This window comes from Peromyscus californicus, unplaced genomic scaffold (genome assembly GCF_007827085.1).
Source record: "Peromyscus californicus insignis strain IS unplaced genomic scaffold, ASM782708v3 Scaffold_6__1_contigs__length_162567912, whole genome shotgun sequence".
Classification (NCBI taxonomy): domain Eukaryota; kingdom Metazoa; phylum Chordata; class Mammalia; order Rodentia; family Cricetidae; genus Peromyscus; species Peromyscus californicus.
The window spans coordinates 145024997-145043074 of NW_026294584.1; the positions used below are offsets into that span (position 1 = coordinate 145024997).

The 18078-nt window shown below is 40.4% G+C and overlaps 1 protein-coding gene across 1 annotated transcript; it reads right to left on the minus strand.

Moving 5' to 3' along the window:
* Positions 1-10959: 10959 nt before the first annotated feature.
* Positions 10960-14037, minus strand: LOC128099793 (acidic proline-rich protein HP43A-like). Its single transcript, XM_052721609.1, has 3 exons — positions 13974-14037; positions 12645-12680; positions 10960-11801 (listed from the first exon to the last, which is right to left on the minus strand). Exons 1-3 carry the CDS (start codon positions 14035-14037, stop codon positions 10960-10962), a joined length of 942 nt encoding a protein of 313 aa, XP_052577569.1.
* Positions 14038-18078: the final 4041 nt, after the last annotated feature.

Here is an 18078-nt window from a genome sequence, read left to right on the forward strand (position 1 = left end):
CTCTGCAGATCCCTAAGAATGCTTCTGCTGCAGAATATTTCATAGATTGGCTGCCTGATGGAGGAGTGATTTTCTCTTCTTTATTTAATGAAGACATAGAAATGCCCAGGATTGGCCTGTGGTTATATCAGAAATATCTCCATAGGTTTCCTTTTTATTGCTTCTGTAGGACTTATAGTCCACAGAAGGTCAGGAGACTTGCTTGAAATTTGTTAGTAACCAAATGAAAGTTCCTGTTTCATGAATTTTATTGTATCCTCTAAGACTATTTTGCATAGAAACACTCAGCTATGGAGTAGAAGTTTCAGGCATATACTGCAGAATACTATATATAATATGAAGTAGCTTTGTGTATATTTTCAAATGCCAGCCATCAATATCAGCTTGGAATGGTGGCACATAGCTATCTGCAATTCCAGCTAAGACTGAGCTAGGGGAATTAGCATTACTCAAGCCAAGGACTAGTTCAAGAAAAACAAAATAAAACAAACAAACTAACAAACAAACAAAAACTCTAGCTATAATGAAAAAAGAAAGAAAAGGAAAAACAAAGAAATACAATTTGCTTTGCTTAAAACATAGTTTATATAAGGAAATAGAACATATAGAAGTAATAAATGAGTATTTCTACTTAGTCTGTAAAATGATCATTTTAAATAAAGCTGTGAGCTAAACTATAGAACTGGCAATTTTGACAAATATCTCTGAACAGCTACTGTGTCTCACATCCTGACAATTATGTCACTGCTTTTGTGACTTAATTCATGGTGGTCACTATTGATATGAATGGTCTTACAAATCCTTCCTTCAGTTAGCATATTTCATTTTGTTAACATTTATAACCTTCATTCCTTTAATTGCATTACCTAAGTGCTCAAATACTGAAAGCCTCTTTTTACCACTGAGGGGATATTGGTAGATAGAATCTTTAAGCTTTTGCGATTCATGAGGTGCACATTCAACAAAGGCAGGAAACTCTCAGTTAAACCAATTGGTTATTCTGAAGGTCAACAATGAAATCTAGCATTTAATAAGCCTTTATTATTTTCTCATCACTATGTTAGATGCTTTAGTCTCATTCTCCATTTCAATTTCAAATTGTGCCTTTAACATTGGTTCTATTTGTATTTTAATTTTAACTTTTTATTTTTTTGGCATTTGAATTAGGGTATTGCTATATATCCCAGTTTCTATAATATTCTGGAATCAAAAGAACATGTACTTCATGTGTTGTTGCTAGAGTTTTCCTGCCTGGCCCACAGTCAGGACAAATCTCTCTCACCCGCCAGTCCCAAGCCGTTCAAACCCGATCAAGTAAACACAGACACTTATATTGGTTTCAAACTGTATGGCCGTGGCAGGCTTCTTGTTAACTGTTCTTAGAGCTTAAATTAATCCATTTCTATTAATCTATACCTTGCCACGTGGCTTGTGGCTTACCGGTACTTTACATCTTCCTTGTCCTGATGGCGGCTGGCAGTGTCTCCCCCACTCAGCCTTCCACTTCCCAGCTCTATTCTCCTCCTTGTCCCGCCTACACTTCCTGCCTGGCCACGGGCCAATCAGTGATTTATTCATTGACCAATCAGCAACACATTTGACATACAGACCATCCCACAGCACTTCCCGTTTTCTTTTCTTAAAAAGGAAGGTTTTAACCTTTACACATCTCCAAAGTCAGCTTGGTATATTTGGGAATTTGGGCGTAGCTTCTCTTACTACTTCCTGCTGGAGGGGGGCGCTGTATCTTATGGGGACACAAAGAACATTTTAGGATTATGGAGTAGTCCATGAGGGTGTATTTGTCTGAGCCAGTTGCCTTGAAACGGTTCTGGATGTTGGATCATCTGGGCCATGGTGTCATCGGAGACCTTTCAGGGGGTCTTGGTTGGTCAAACCTGATGTGTCTTAATCTGGAACAAATCCATAGCTTCTGGCTTTCTGTGGAAACAAAAGCAGAATCTCCTTTCCAAAACAACATATCCTTATATCCAAATTTTGAAGTCAAGGTACCTTTAAAATTTACATTTTGGCATAACTCAACAGCTTTTACAATCAAATGTTTTTCTTTAGTTACTAATATTAAAGAGAACATAATCCAGATTCTCTGTGTGGTAGCCATCTTTACGTGGCTTATTTTTTTATATTAGCTTGAGCCTATTGCTTTAAACTGCAGCCTTCTAAGCCTGAAACGGCGCTGGCGCTGTGGCTGTTGGCTCCGCCCACTTTAGCTTCCCAACATGGTGGTGATACGTTTTCCGCCAGCTCTGGGAGCCATCAACTCTCAGAAATAGTGGGTCTATGCTTCTATCAAAGCAGCGTGTAGCCCAGAAACCTCTTTTGTTTTGTTTTGTTTTGTTTTGTTTTGTACTAGCAAAGGCTAAATCCACCACACAGCTTAATGTGCCACTTGCAGAGGCCTCATAACCGCCATACTGCAGGTGAGCATGCACGCACGCTAGGAACCGGCAGGCTGCCACTAACTTGAAAGAGACAACTAGAACAACTAGGAACTGTTTTTAGCTCCGTTTTAGAATCTTTTTTTTTAGGTTTTAGGTGGAAACTCTTGCCACCACGTTGGACGCCATTTGTTGCTAGAGTTTTCCTGCCTGGCCCACAGTCAGGACAAATCTCTCTCACCCGCCAGTCCCACAGCCGCTCAAATCCGATCAAGTAAACACAGACACTTATATTGGTTTCAAACTGTGTGGCCGTGGCAGGCTTCTTGTTAACTGTTCTTACAGCTTAAATTAATCCATTTCTATTAATCTATACCTTGCCACGTGGCTTGTGGCTTACCGGTACTTTACATCTTCCTTGTCCTGATGGCGGCTGGCAGTGTCTCCCCCACTCAGCCTTCCACTTCCCAGCTCTATTCTCCTCCTTGTCCCACCTACACTTCCTGCCTGGCCACGGGCCAATCAGTAATTTATTCATTGACCAATCAGCAACACATTTGACATACAGACCATCCCACAGCAATGTGTAGTAAAGCTTAAACCTAGAAGAGCTAGAAGGATTCTTAGCACACAGAATGATTACAAATGGGACTGGTTGCTGTGTTGGCTCCATGAATATTTCCTCAGCAAATGTGGACCAAGGCTTTTATCTTCATGGGCATGGGAACATGTTTTTCTTTTATTGGATATCCATTTGATTTTTGTTAAATTCTTGCAATGTTGAGAAGGCACATTAGCTTTTTTAAAATTTATTTAATTTTACATATCAGCCACAAATTCCCCTGTCCTCCCTACTCCTGCTCCCCCTCCTGCCTTCCCCCCAATCCACCCCCCATTCCCACCTCCTCCAAGGCAAGGACTCCCCTGGGGATTCAGCTCAGCCTGGTAGATTCAGTTGAGGCAGGTCCAGTCCCTTCCTCCCTTCACCTAAGCCTCCTAAATAGTTCAAGCTAATCGACTATCTCACTTATCCAGAGGGCCTGATTCAGTTCCATGGGGGCTCCTCAGCTATTGGTTCATAGTTCATGTGTTTTAACTAGTTTGGCTATTTGTCCCTGTGCTTTTTCCAATCGTGGTCTCAATATCTCTTGCTCATATAATCCCTCCTCTCTCTCGACAACTGGACTCCTGGAGCTCCACCTGGGGCCTGGCTGTGAATCTCTGCATCTGCTTCCATCAGTCATTGGATGAGAGTTGTATCACGACAGTTAGGGTATTTGGCCAACCGATCACCAGAGTAGGTCAGTTTGGGCTTTCTCTCGACCATTGCCAGTAGTCTATTGTGGAGGTATCTTTGTGGATTTCTGGGGACCTCTCTAGCACTTTGCTTCTTCCTATTCCCATGAGGTCTTCATTTATCATGGTATCGCTTTCCTTGTTCTCCCTCTCTGTTCCTGATCTCCCGCTCCCCTAAGCTCTCTTTCCCCCGACCCTTGCCCTTCATTACCCCTTCACGTCCAGTTTGCTCATGTAGATCTCATCCATTATAACACAGTTGTTGAGAAGATTGGACACAGAAGAAGTTCAACAATATTCTCAAAGTAAGATTGAAATTGTAGTAATGTGAGCGTTAGGTACTAAAATTAGAAATGGATCCCCAAGATGAAAGCTGGAAAACTGACAGCGTCATTTTAGAACACTGGTCACTTCTATCACAAAGAAACTTAGAATTTTCCACCCCATTAATCCCTCCTTGGACCACAAACCGTCTCCTTGCTCTTTGTTTAAACAGTGATTTTGCTGTTTCTGGTTGAAAATAGAAGTTGAATGACTGGAGATTGCTTTAGTGATTTCTCAAATTTAGTTGCTCAGCATAATTTTGAATATGTAAAGACCAATATTCAGTTCAGATGAAAATAAAAAATAATTAAAATTATAATATATTTGTCTTTTTCTCAATGTGCTACAGTTTTTGCTGTAAAATTTCTATCAAAATTCATTTTATATGATATTTCATTAAGATCTTAATTCAAGAGAATTTGGACCCTTCTGTATTTAATCCTAAGCCTCCAAACATGGGTTCCATATATATTTATTTACTGAGAGATCTCAAATTAATAATTTGATGATGTACCAAAAGTCTTAGAAAAACAATAACAAATAAAACTCAATGACAATAGGTGTAAACAGATAATATAACAGAAACAAAAAGCAAAAATCTATACAAAGAATAGTTGAAACAAAAAGTTGATTCTTTGAAAAGATAAAGAAGGTAGATAAATTGTTAACCATATTTGCTAAACGAAGTAGAACACCCAAATGAAATTAGAAATGAAAACAGAAAAATTATAACATACAATAGAATCTGGAAAATCCTAAGGACATACTTTAAAAACCTCTACCCTACAAAATTGGAAAATATAAAAGAAATAGTCATGGTTTATTACCATAAAATGTACAAAAATCAAACCAAGATATAATAAACAATTTAAACAGACTCATAATCGACAACAAGATGAAAAGGAGTAATAAAAAGTACCCTGACTAAAAAAAGATAGATTTACTCTCCAGAGTTCTTCCAGAACTTCAAGGAAGAATTCACACAATTGTTCCATGAACAGAAACAAAGGAAGACTGAATGAATTCTTTTTTGTTTGTTTGTTTGTTTCTTTTTTGAGTCAGGGTTTCTCTGTGTAGCTTTGGTGCCTTTCCTGGAACTCACTCTGTAGCCCAGGCTGGCCTGGAACTCACAGAGATCCACCTGCCTCTGTTTCCCACCTGCTGGGATTAAAGGCATCCCAACCCTGAATTCTTTAAAAACGTTTTTTAGATTTATTTATTTTTAATGTGTATCAGTATTTTGCCTGCATGCATGTCTGTGTGCCATGTGCATGTTTGGTGACTACAGAGGTCAGAAGAGGGCATCAGATCCCCCTAAAACTGCAGTTATGGATAATTGTGGACCACCGTGTGGGTGCTGGGAACCAAGTATGGGTCCTCTGCAAGAGCAATAAGTGATTTTAACTGCTGAGCCATTGCTCAAACCTCTGCAAACTCATGTTATGAAGCTAGCATGACTCTAATATCAGAAACGCACAAAGACCAAAAATTACAGATGAATCTCCATAATAAACACAGATGTACAAATTCTAATTAAAATAGTAGTAAACTACATGCAAACCTATATCTCAAAAGATCTTGTGTTGCTGTGGGATGTCTTTCTGTATGCTGTGAATATGTGTTGCTTTCATTGGTTGATAAATAAAACTGTTTGGCCAATGGTGAGGAAGAATAAAGTTAGGCTTCATATTCAAAATGAAGACAGAGATGAAGAAGGATGTAGTCATGGGAGATGCTGCAAGACACCATCAGGAGAAGCAAGTTGTGAGAGAACAGGTAATGCCATGAAACCACATGACAAAACATAGATTAATAGGAATGGGTTGAGTTAAGGTATAACAGCTAGCTAGTAATGAGCCTGAGCCATAGGCCATATAGTTTGTAATTAATATTAAGCCTCTGAGTGATTATTTTATAAGCGGCTATGGGACTGCAGATGGGAGAGACTCATCCAGAGAAACTTCTGGCAACAATGTGTCACTACCAAGTTGGTTTAATTTGAGAGATGTATGGACATTCAATATATGTAAACCAATTATGTTATCCAGCACATAAATAAAGGATGCAAAATTACATTATCATGCTACTAGTGACATAAAAAGCCTTTGACAATATCCATTATCCTTTTAGGATAAAAATTGTGTAGAGGGACAGAGTTAGCTAACTCAACATAACATAGGCCATATATGACAGTCTTATAGCCAACATCATGCAAAAGGGGAAAAATCTCAGAGTTCTCTGTAAGATCAGGAACAATACAAGACAGTCCTCTTTCCATTCCTATTCAGTATTGTTCTTGAAATCTTAATTACAGTGGTGAGATAATAGAATAAAGGGATACAAATAGGAAAAAGAAGAATTCTTGGTATCCTTATTTTAGATGGTACAATTCTTCACAAAACAAACTCTAAAAATTCCACCATAAAAGAAACATGTTAGAACTGATAAATAATTTCAGCAAATTGGTATGATGTAAAATTAACAAACAAAAATAAGAACAACCAAATTGTAAAAGGTTTGAAGGAAACAATCCCTTTGATAACATCTGTAAACACACACACACACACACACACACACACACACACACACACACACACACACCAAAACAAATAGAAAAGTGGAAATAAACTTAACCAAGGAAATAATGAACATCTACAATGAAAACTTTAAGACATTGAAAGAAGAAATAAAGTAGACACCAGGAGAAGGAAAGACCTCTCATGCTCATGACTGGGAGAATTAATAATATGATGAAAATGGTCATCACACTAATTTTATTCATAGCCACAGGGAAAAAAACAATAAATCAAATATGTGGAGGCCAAAGAGACCAAGGAAAGCACAAGCAATCCCAAGCAAAATGAATACCATGGAAGGTATCATACCTGATTCCAGCTTTACTAAAGAGCCCTACTTAGTAATAATTGTAACATGATGATAGTACAAGGATACACTCATAGGTCAATGGAGTAGAACACAGTACCCAGATAAACATCTATTCACCTGCAATTGCATGACCTTTGACAAATAGGCCAAAATTATACATCTGAGAAAGAAAGTATCTTCAACAAAGAATATTAGAGAACATATATTTCAATATACAGAAAATTTAAGCTTGATCCTTACTTCTTTTTTTTTGTACATTTTTTAAATTTATTTTGCAATACAATTCAGTTCTACATATCAGCCACAGATTCCCTTGTTCTCCCCCCTCCCGTCCTCCTCACTTCCCCCCAAACCCCCCCATTCCCATGTCCTCCAGGGCAAAGCCTTCCCCACAGACTGAGGTCAACCTGGTAGACTCAGTCCAGGTAGGTCTAGTCCCCTCCTCCCAGGCTGAGCCAAACAATCCTGCATAGGCCCCAGGTTTCAAACAGCCAACTCATGCAATGAGCACAGGACAAATCCTTACTTCTTAACCTTCATGAAAGTCAGCTTCAAATGAATCAAGGACTTCATTATTAGATGTTTTGACCACTAAAGAAAAATTAAGGAATATGCTTCTAGGCACAAATAAGGACTTTCTGAATGAAATTCGGTTACCACGAGATATAAGAGCAGCCATTGGCAAATGGTATCTCATGAAAGAACAAAAGCAAAAGAAACAATCAGTTTAGTAAGGGGTCAGCCAACAGAATGGAATAATAAACTTGCCAGCTGACAAATAATGAACAGATGGAATATACAACGTGTTGTTATCTGGTATTTTACTCTTTTGGGGAGCCCGCGACCCAGCTCCCAAATAAATCATACATGGAGGCTCATTATTAATTATGAATGCCAAGCCTTAGCTTGACTTAGTTTTCTAGCCAGTTTTTCTTAAATTATCCTGTCTACCTTTTGTCTCTGTGGTTTTCCTGTTCTCTTATTTCTGTAAATCTTACTCTTTCTCTGTGGATTGCTGTGTAGCTGGGTGGCTGGACCCTGGAGTCCTCCTCCCTCTCTGGCTACTAGATCTTTTTTCTTTTCCCCAGATTTCTTCTTCTATTTACACTCACTGCCTGGAGAGTGGATTGGGGGAGAAGACTGAGGGGTGGGAGGACGGAGGACAGGGGAATCTGTGGTTAATATGTAAAATTAAATTAATTATAAATTTTTTTCAAAAAAATTAAAAAATAAAAGAAAAACAAAAAACTGAGGGCAGCTTATGTTGGAGAGGCTTGGAGTTCAGAGAACACTCCTCCACTGCTGCTGGGAGTGCAAACTCGTACAGCCACTTTGGAAATTAGTATGGCTATTTCTTGGCACACCGGGAATCAATCTACCTCAAGACCCAACCATATATCACTCTTGGGCATATACCCAAAGGATACTCAATCATACTACAAGGACACTTGCTCAAATAAGTTCATAGCAGTACTATTCAGAATAGCCAGAACCTGGAAACAACCTAGATGTCCATCGGCTGAAGAATGAATAAAGATAATGTGGTACATTTACATAATGGAGTACTACTCAGGTGCAAAAATCAATGACATCAAGAAATTTGCAGACAAAGGATGGATTTAGAAATAATCATCCTGAGTGAGCTAAACCAGACTTAGAAATGCAACTATGATGTGTGATCACTCATAAGTGGATACTAGATGTAAAGCAAAGTATACTCAGACTACAACCCACAGATCCAGAGAAGCTAAGTAACAAATAGGACCCTAAGAGGCACACATTGATTGCTCCAGGAAGGTGAAAATGATGAGGTTTCGTGGGAAAACTGGAGGTGGTGGGAGGGAAGTGGTAGAGGAGAGGAGATGGGGAATGAGATCATGAGGGAAATGTATGGTCAAGCTGGGGGAGGGTAGTTGTAGTATAGCAACAAAAATATATCTTGATAGAGGGAGCCATTGTGGAGTTAGGGAAATTCCTAGGAATCAACAAGGATGACCCCAGCTAAGACTACTAGGAATAGTGGAGAGGGTGCCTGAACTGGCCTTCCCCAGTAATCAGATTGATGAATATCGTAACTGTCATCACAGAGTCTTCATCCAGCAACTGATGGAGGAAGATGCAGAAATGTACAGCCAAGAAGTATCAGGCCATGATCTGTGAGTTCAGTGGAATAGAGGGAGGAGGGATTATGTGAGCAAGGAGGTGTTACCATCATGATGAGGAGACCTATGGAGACAGATGAACCAAGCTTGTGGGAGGCCATGGACTTTAGATCAACAGCTGGGAGCCTGCATGAGACTGAACTAGGCCTTCTGCATGTAGGAGACAGTATTTTTGGTCTGTTTGAGGGAACCCTGGCAGGGGTACCATGATCTATCCCTGGCAGATGATCTGGCTTTTTGGAGCCAATTCCTTATGGTGGGATGCCTTGCTCATCCTGATGCAGAGGGGAGGGTCTTTGTCCTGCCTCAATGCAATATACCAGGCTTTTTGACTCTCTATGGGAGGCCTTATCTTTTGGAAGGAGTGGATGAGGGAGGGCTGAAGGGGAGTCGACAGGTTGAGGGTAGCAGGAGAAGGTGTGGTAGGGGAATTGTGGTTGGTATGTAAAATGGATTTTTAAAGAGAGAGTATGAGATGAACACTGCTTAATAAAGAAAATTGACTTCAGCCATAACTAGAATGATACCAAATTCAGAAGATAGGCATATAATAATTTAATCTGTGGCTTTTCAAAATGCTAATTCACAGTGAAAGTGGAAATTCAGCTCTTAAAGGCAAGATCAGCTTTTCGCTCAATGTCTGACTCCTGTATTTTATTGATAAGACTAGTTAGGATCATGCTTCAAGTTCTAAAAGTTACTTAAACTACTTAAAAATTTCATTTGCTCCTAAGGTCTAGGTATACAATACTAATAAAAAATGAAAAAGGGCAATGAAAACAATGAACATCATGTCCCAATGACACCATTGCATTATACACCAGTCCAAATCAGAGGAAAAATGTGAGCTCGTTGATACTTGAATGCCTAAAAGAATACTAGCTGTAGGAACAGGAACTTCCTCATTTGTCAATTGTGAACTGAGAGAAATAAAGACTACCTTTTTTTTTTTATTTTTTTTTCCAAGATAGGGTTTCAATGTGTAATTTTGTGCCTTTCCTGGAACTCACTTTGTAGACCAGGCTGGCCTCGAACTCACAGAGATCAGCCTGCCTCTGCCTCCCGAGTGCTGGGATTAAAGTTGTGTGCCGCCACCACCACCTGGCCAAAGACTATCTTTTTCAGTTACTCCTAGACAAATGTTCCTTAGCCTACTGGTCAAACCATGCACGTGACTAATTAAGGGCATTTTATGTAGTTCAATCTGTTTATACAGTTTAATCTTGAAATCCGTGTCAATCATGAAGTCTCCTGCTAACATTGCAGGCATCTGGGACATACAGCAAAGCTGTAGGCAGAATTCCATGGATGGAAAAAAGGGGATCTCTCAAGTGATAGTTTGCCCATTTGTAAGGGAGAAAGAGGGCCACTTTCTGGAAGTAACTAAAGGGAATGGTTCTATCTTCACATTTGGCAACAAGCACCAGATTTCACTCACTCATACTCAGAATAAGAAACAGCAAACAGTAATTACATGCTAAATATTTTATTAGAGAGTTGAAGGTAAACTTACAACATCATTGTTGCATTGAAAAGACACTAAAGGTAAGTCTTCCAGTTCACCTAAAATAAATAAACAAACAAACAAACAAATAAATAAATAAGGTCACCAAGAAGAAAGACACAACATGCAGTATCAATATATTCTGAGATACTTCTTAGTTTTTTGGCTTTCTAATTCTGGTAGAGTTAAGACTTTGATGGAGAGTGAAGGTAAATCACATCCATCAAAGAATTCTAGGGTATAGAGTCCATTTAAATTTTGGATGTATATGTGATCTAATTCTTTAGGAGAACTGTGCTGATCCATGGCATTTGGGGACTGGTGTGAAGGATAAACTATCAGATTACCTTTGTCCTGATGAGGAACTTTGTGGTTATGCAGAAAATGTCTACAGGGAACTTTGCTGTTCCTCACTTTCCTGCTGGGGTGGTTCTTGTTCATTTCCAGGTCTAGGAGGGCGATTTTGCTGCTGTCCTCCCTGCTGGGGTGGGCCTTGCTGGTTTCCAGGTCTAGGAGGTTTATTCTGCTGCTGTCCTCCCTGCTGGGGTGGGCCTTGCTGGTTCTGCTGCTGTCCTCCCTGCTGGGGTGGGCCTTGCTGGTTCTGCTGCTGTCCTCCCTGCTGGGGTGGGCCTTCCTGGTTTCCAGGTCTAGGAGGTTTATTCTGTTGCTGTCCCCCCTGCTGGGGTGGGCCTTGCTGGTTCTGCTGCTGTCCTCCCTGCTGGGGTTGGCCTTGCTGGTTCTGCTGCTGTCCTCCCTGCTGGGGTGGGCCTTGCTGGTTTCCAGGTCTAGGAGGTTTATTCTGCTGCTGTCCTCCCTGCTGGGGTGGGCCTTGCTGGTTTCCAGGTCTAGGAGGTTTATTCTGTTGCTGTCCTCCCTGCTGGGGTGGGCCTTGCTGGTTCTGCTGCTGTCCTCCCTGCTGGGGTTGGCCTTGCTGGTTCTGCTGCTGTCCTCCCTGCTGGGGTGGGCCTTGCTGGTTTCCAGGTCTAGGAGGTTTATTCTGCTGCTGGCCTCCCTGCTGGGGTGGGCCTTGCTGGTTTCCAGGTCTAGGAGGGCGAGGTTGCTGGTTATTGTCTCCTTCTTGTGGTGGTCCCTCTGGTGCATTTCCCTCTTCTTCACTGTCATCAGCATTTTCACCATCATCTTCCTCAGAGGCAGAAGGTCCTGGGGGGAATTCTCCAGGAGGGGGTCTCTGATGCTGTTGACCATGGCCTTGGTTTTGCTGTTCTCCCTCTGTTTGGGTATAGATCAATGTAGAATGAGTTTATACCTTCTCTTTCTCTGATAACACCCTCACAATATTATGTCCCTGATTCTCCTTTAAGATTATTTTTCACATTTATCATATGAACTTCCTTATGTCTCCATACTTCTGACATATATTTGTTCTCAAAATCGGTGCATTAAAGATGACTTTGTGTTCTTTATATTTCTCAGACACGAAGAAAGGGGAAGAATTTTTTAATGTTATTATTTAGAAGTTGGCAGAGTAGCAAAATTGTGAGAGCAATGCTCTATTCTTAAATATCTCATGATGTTTAGAGTCCTATAACCATGTGGAGAACAAGAAAGAAATGTAGGATAGCAATGGGAAGATGTTCCATTCAATTTTCTTGCAGTGTTTTTGTATGTATTATTTAACTGTGCATACAGACCAGAGAAAAATAAATTTTTATAGTGGGAGAGCATTGGATCTGTGTGATTGCGTATCTTCTGATCAATCATATAATTCTCCTTGGAGTCACTGGTGAAAGAAGAATTCTACAAACAACCTATAGTGCTACCGGAGATTTTAAATTAGGACCCCCAATGTGTTCATCATATGCAAGCCATTACTTCAATCTGTGGAATAGACAGAAATGTTCCTGTTATAAAAACCTGGCTTCCTACTCTTCCATTGTACAACCCTGCTCCAGTTCCTAGAAGCATTGTTGGGAAGTCTTCCCATATACCTCAGGGGAAGCTGTCAATCATTCCTTTCATAGAATAACAAAATGTTAACGAGATATTATAGAACTGAATAGTTATAGAATAAAGGATACATAGAATGTCAATAGAGGAAGAATCTGGTTTTACCTAGGAGCTGCGAAGAAGGGTTTCCATAGATGATTGCTAGAAAAGAAGCACAAAATAAATGAAAATTTACTCATGACATTTTCTGGATGCTCAATAAAGATGATTTTAAACTACCAGTTCACATCCACTATGCAGAATTTAATCTTGCATAATGTTGCTGATAATGTTGCCAGGATAGTCTCCATGGCAGCAGCAACCATTACTTTGTTCCTCTTTAGCTGTGTCCATCCTTACTGTCCGTCTCCTTTACATTAGGGGAATTTCACGGTAATGTGTTCACACTCTTATGTTTTGTTTTTTTTTATGACGTTCATTTCTTACAGGGTATATCCCTAGGCATTTCATGCATGGAAATAAGAACAAACATTGCTTTAAAGCCATGTATAGAACAATGAACATTGCATGTGTGTCATTACAATAGAGAAATGGGTCCAGCCAGATATCTCAGTGAGGAAAAAAGTGCTTGTCTGTTGACTTGAATTCAGTTCCTGGAGCCACAAGCTATAAAAAGATAGCTTGGTGCTAAAAGGTTGTCCTCAGGCAGGAATGTGAATAAGCATTCAAATTCTCTCTCTTTCTCTCTCTGTCTCTCTGTCCCTGTCTCTGTCTAACTCTGTCTCTGCCTCTCTCACTCTTTGTGTGTGTGTATGTGTGTGTGTGTGTGTGTGTGTGTATGCCTACCTTTCGCTTTCTCAAATGCACATTGTACACACACACACACACACACACACACACACACACACACACACATATATGTACATACACACACATACATACACATACATATGTACATGCACACACATACATACACATACATTCACACACAGTGGTGCATGCACAGACATACACAGAAATGATTTTTAAAAGAAATTATTTCCTGAAATTTCTAGTTATTTGTAAACAGAGTTTCAAATTTATTATATTTTCCTATTTCTATTTCTCAAAGATATGCCTAATACGTATTTACTTCTTTCATTTTTCTCTATCCTCTGTATACCAAGCCTAGTATCATTCACTATCTGCTTCTCTAACACCTTGAGTACTGAGTTTCTCTCTGTCAACTGTAACTTATTGCCATACATCATCCACCAACAAAAACATCTTTTCACAAATCCACTTATGTTATTTTGTTGCAAGAATATTTTCTTAAATTTTGCTTTATTTAAACCCAAAATCTACAAGCAAAATGATGATATAAATGTTCTAATATTTGTTCCCATATTTCTTTGCCTCAGTTGCATGTCATTTCCCCCCATTCCTCCCAGTCCTGAACTTCAGTGTGTTGCCCAAATCCCATGTCTCTCTACTACCCTCTCTCCTACTTTATACCTGCATTTGAGCTCTGAACAGAGCTCAGGGCCAATAAGGCTGCTGTGAGCAGGACCACCAGCATCTTGGAAGAGGCTCTGGAGTTACTCCCAAGTGTGTGCTGGAGGAAGCAAGGCCACAGTCTTTATAAGAAAGGCAAAACAAAGGCACCTTTCAGGTCCTTACAGGTGACCTTTCCTGACAGGGCAGGATACCTCGCATCCTTGACTTTTCTTTGGGATTTTAGCCTAGCAGGATGCAGTGTGGAGGAGGTAATCAATGTCTCAGTTCCATATGGTACAATATCAAATTTGGACAACAATGTTATGTTGTTAGAGTTTTCCTGCCTGGCCCACAGTCAGGACAAATCTCTCTCACCCACCAGTCCCAAGCCGCTCAAACCCGATCAAGTAAACACAGACATTTATATTGGTTTCAAACTGTATGGCCATGGCAGGCTTCTTGTTAACTGTTCTTACAGCTTAAATTAATCCATTTTTATTAATCTATACCTTGCCACGTGGCTTATGGCTTACCGGTACTTTACATCTTCCTTGTCCTGATGGCGGCTGGCAGTGTCCCCCCTCAGCCTTCCACTTCCCAGCTCTATTCTCCTCCTTGTCCCGCCTATACTTCCTGCCTGGCCACGGGCCAATCAGTGATTTATTCATTGACCAATCAGTAACACATTTGACATACAGACCATCCCACAGTACTTAAGCAACATATCCTTATATCCAAATTTTGAAGTCAAGGTACCTTTAAAATATACATTTTGGCATAACTCAACAGCTTTTGTAATCAAATGTTTTTTTTTAGTTACGAATATCAAAGAGAACATAATCCAGATTTTTTGTGTGGTAGCCATCTTTACATGGCTTATTTTTTTATATTAGCTTGAGCCTATTGTTTTGAACTGCAGCCTTCTAAGCCTGAAATGGCACTGGCGCTGCTGGCTGCTGGCTCCGCCCATTTTAGCTTTCCAAAATGGCGGTGATACATTTTCCGCCAGCTCTGGGAGCCATCAACTCTCAGAAATAGTGGGTCTGTGTTTTTATCAAAGTAGTGTGTAGCCCAGAAATCTCTTTTTTTGTTTTGTGCTAGCAAAGTCTAAATCCATCATGCAGTTTAAAGTGCCATTTGTAGAGGCCTCATTCCCGCCATACTGTGGCAGGTCGAGCGCGCATGCCAGCAACCCGCCAGTAGCTTAAACCGGCAGCTGCCGCTCATTTGAGAGAGACAATTAGGAAGCTGTTTTTAGCTCCGTTTTAGAATCTTTTTTTTTAGGTTTTAGGTGGAAACTCTTGCCCCACGTTGGGCGCCATTTGTTGTTAGAGTTTTCCTGCCTGGCCCACAGTCAGGACAAATCTCTCTCACCCACCAGTCCCAAGCCGCTCAAACCCGATCAAGTAAACACAGACATTTATATTGGTTTCAAACTGTATGGCCATGGCAGGCTTCTTGTTAACTGTTCTTACAGCTTAAATTAATCCATTTTTATTAATCTATACCTTGCCACGTGGCTTATGGCTTACCGGTACTTTACATCTTCCTTGTCCTGATGGCGGCTGGCAGTGTCCCCCCTCAGCCTTCCACTTCCCAGCTCTATTCTCCTCCTTGTCCCGCCTATACTTCCTGCCTGGCCACGGGCCAATCAGTGATTTATTCATTGACCAATCAGTAACACATTTGACATACAGACCATCCCACAGTACTTAAGCAACATATCCTTATATCCAAATTTTGAAGTCAAGGTACCTTTAAAATATACATTTTGGCATAACTCAACAGCTTTTGTAATCAAATGTTTTTTTTTAGTTACGAATATCAAAGAGAACATAATCCAGATTTTTTGTGTGGTAGCCATCTTTACATGGCTTATTTTTTTATATTAGCTTGAGCCTATTGTTTTGAACTGCAGCCTTCTAAGCCTGAAATGGCACTGGCGCTGCTGGCTGCTGGCTCCGCCCATTTTAGCTTTCCAAAATGGCGGTGATACATTTTCCGCCAGCTCTGGGAGCCATCAACTCTCAGAAATAGTGGGTCTGTGTTTTTATCAAAGTAGTGTGTAGCCCAGAAATCTCTTTTTTTGTTTTGTGCTAGCAAAGTCTAAATCCATCATGCAGTTTAAAGTGCCATTTGTAGAGGCCTCATTCCCGCCATACTGTGGCAGGTCGAGCGCGCATGCCAGCAACCCGCCAGTAGCTTAAACCGGCAGCTGCCGCTCATTTGAGAGAGACAATTAGGAAGCTGTTTTTAGCTCCGTTTTAGAATCTTTTTTTTTAGGTTTTAGGTGGAAACTCTTGCCCCACGTTGGGCGCCATTTGTTGTTAGAGTTTTCCTGCCTGGCCCACAGTCAGGACAAATCTCTCTCACCCACCAGTCCCAAGCCGCTCAAACCCGATCAAGTAAACACAGACATTTATATTGGTTTCAAACTGTATGGCCATGGCAGGCTTCTTGTTAACTGTTCTTACAGCTTAAATTAATCCATTTTTATTAATCTATACCTTGCCACGTGGCTTATGGCTTACCGGTACTTTACATCTTCCTTGTCCTGATGGCGGCTGGCAGTGTCCCCCCTCAGCCTTCCACTTCCCAGCTCTATTCTCCTCCTTGTCCCGCCTATACTTCCTGCCTGGCCACGGGCCAATCAGTGATTTATTCATTGACCAATCAGTAACACATTTGACATACAGACCATCCCACAGTAATGTTGAAGTGATCAGACAAAGTTCAGATATTAGAAATGAAGGTTCTCTCATTGTTTAAGCTCTAGTTTTATAGAACTGTGACTCTGATCCTCTGAAATGTGATTGTGGGGGCATTTTCTTCTATACATCCTTTTGTCCATACTCTTCTTGTCATTGAGACTATAGATGGGTAGTCTCTCTGCTATGAAGTGATAAAGTCCATTCATGGCATTATATGAATGTGTTACCACATATATAACATTTAGCTGATTGTTTTGTTCAGTTCAGCATGAAGTTAGGACACAAAGCAGGAATGCCTAGTAACTTAGACCCACAAAACTGACAGCCTGTTTGGCCCCAGAAAGGCATTCCAGAATTCTCAGAACTGGTTCAATTCATAGAAACTATGATATTGTAGAACTAGATTACTGAGTATTCTATTCTTCACATCGTCCTCTGTTAGAGAAAGGAAAGTGGCAATAGGGAGCCCATGTAACTCTAGGACCAGGTAATCCATGTGCACCCAGTTGTCCCATGATGCACTAATGCGTGGTTCCTGGTTAACATCTTCACTGTAACCTTATAAATGCTGTGTTGATAATATTGATTTAGATTATGTTTTAGTATGGTTTTCTCCATTAATTATTCTTAAGCAATGACATGGAGTATTGATTGAGTAAACCTTGAACAACGTGGTCTGACATCCTCTTCGAACATTCCACAGAAGTGCTTTTTCTGATTGATTTTCAACATGGAGAATCTCATGTTCTGATATGGAGTGCTTCAGTTTTTTCTAATCTGACTTGTTGATGATTTTAAGATCAATATCACCTACTGATACATATCTCAGTATCATTTTTGGGCCTTTTACTTTTCTGATGCGTCCCTTGACTTCCAATTCAAACTAATGTTTACTACGTTCATTAGCGTGTTTGTGATTTGGCCTCCTTGCTTGACTTGCTACTCTTCCCCCATGACCTCCACATGAGGAGTACAGATGTGAACCCCAAAGACAACTTCACTCTAGTCTTCATTAGCATACTTCCATTTTTAAAACAATTGGTTAGTGGATAACCAAGTGTGGTGTCACACACCTTGAATCCCAGCACTTGGAGGCTGACACAGATGCATCTCTGAGATTTTCAGACCTGGTACCTCTACAAAGTGTTGTTCCAGGACAGGTAGTGCTCTTCTACAAGGAAAACTTGTTGGGAAAAACAAAAAATGATGTCTAGATATTGTGTGAAATGCCTCTTCCTTTGATACCAATGCTTCTTCATTCTGTCACCCTGTTCTCTTTTCTGTTGCCCATTGAAGTCACTTGACTTTGGGCAGCACAAAACAGTAAATGTGTATAACTGCCTTTTGACATCTGACAACGTATCAGGCTTTCATAATTGCCTAGTGTTTGTGGGATTTTTAGAAATTTGAAG

What these genes read in the sequence shown, in the direction of transcription:
- LOC128099793 (XM_052721609.1), bottom strand. Translation starts at nt 14,037, where the DNA reads ATGCTGGTGGTCCTGCTCACAGCAGCCTTATTGGCCCTGAGCTCTGTT. An exon ending in TGTTCAGAGCTCAAATGCAG is followed by an intron (nt 12,681 to 13,973) that starts GTATAAAGTAGG and finishes CTTCTTTTCTAG; the next exon opens with CAATCATCTATGGAAACCCT. An exon ending in CCCTTCTTCGCAGCTCCTAG is followed by an intron (nt 11,802 to 12,644) that starts GTAAAACCAGAT and finishes ATACCCAAACAG; the next exon opens with AGGGAGAACAGCAAAACCAA.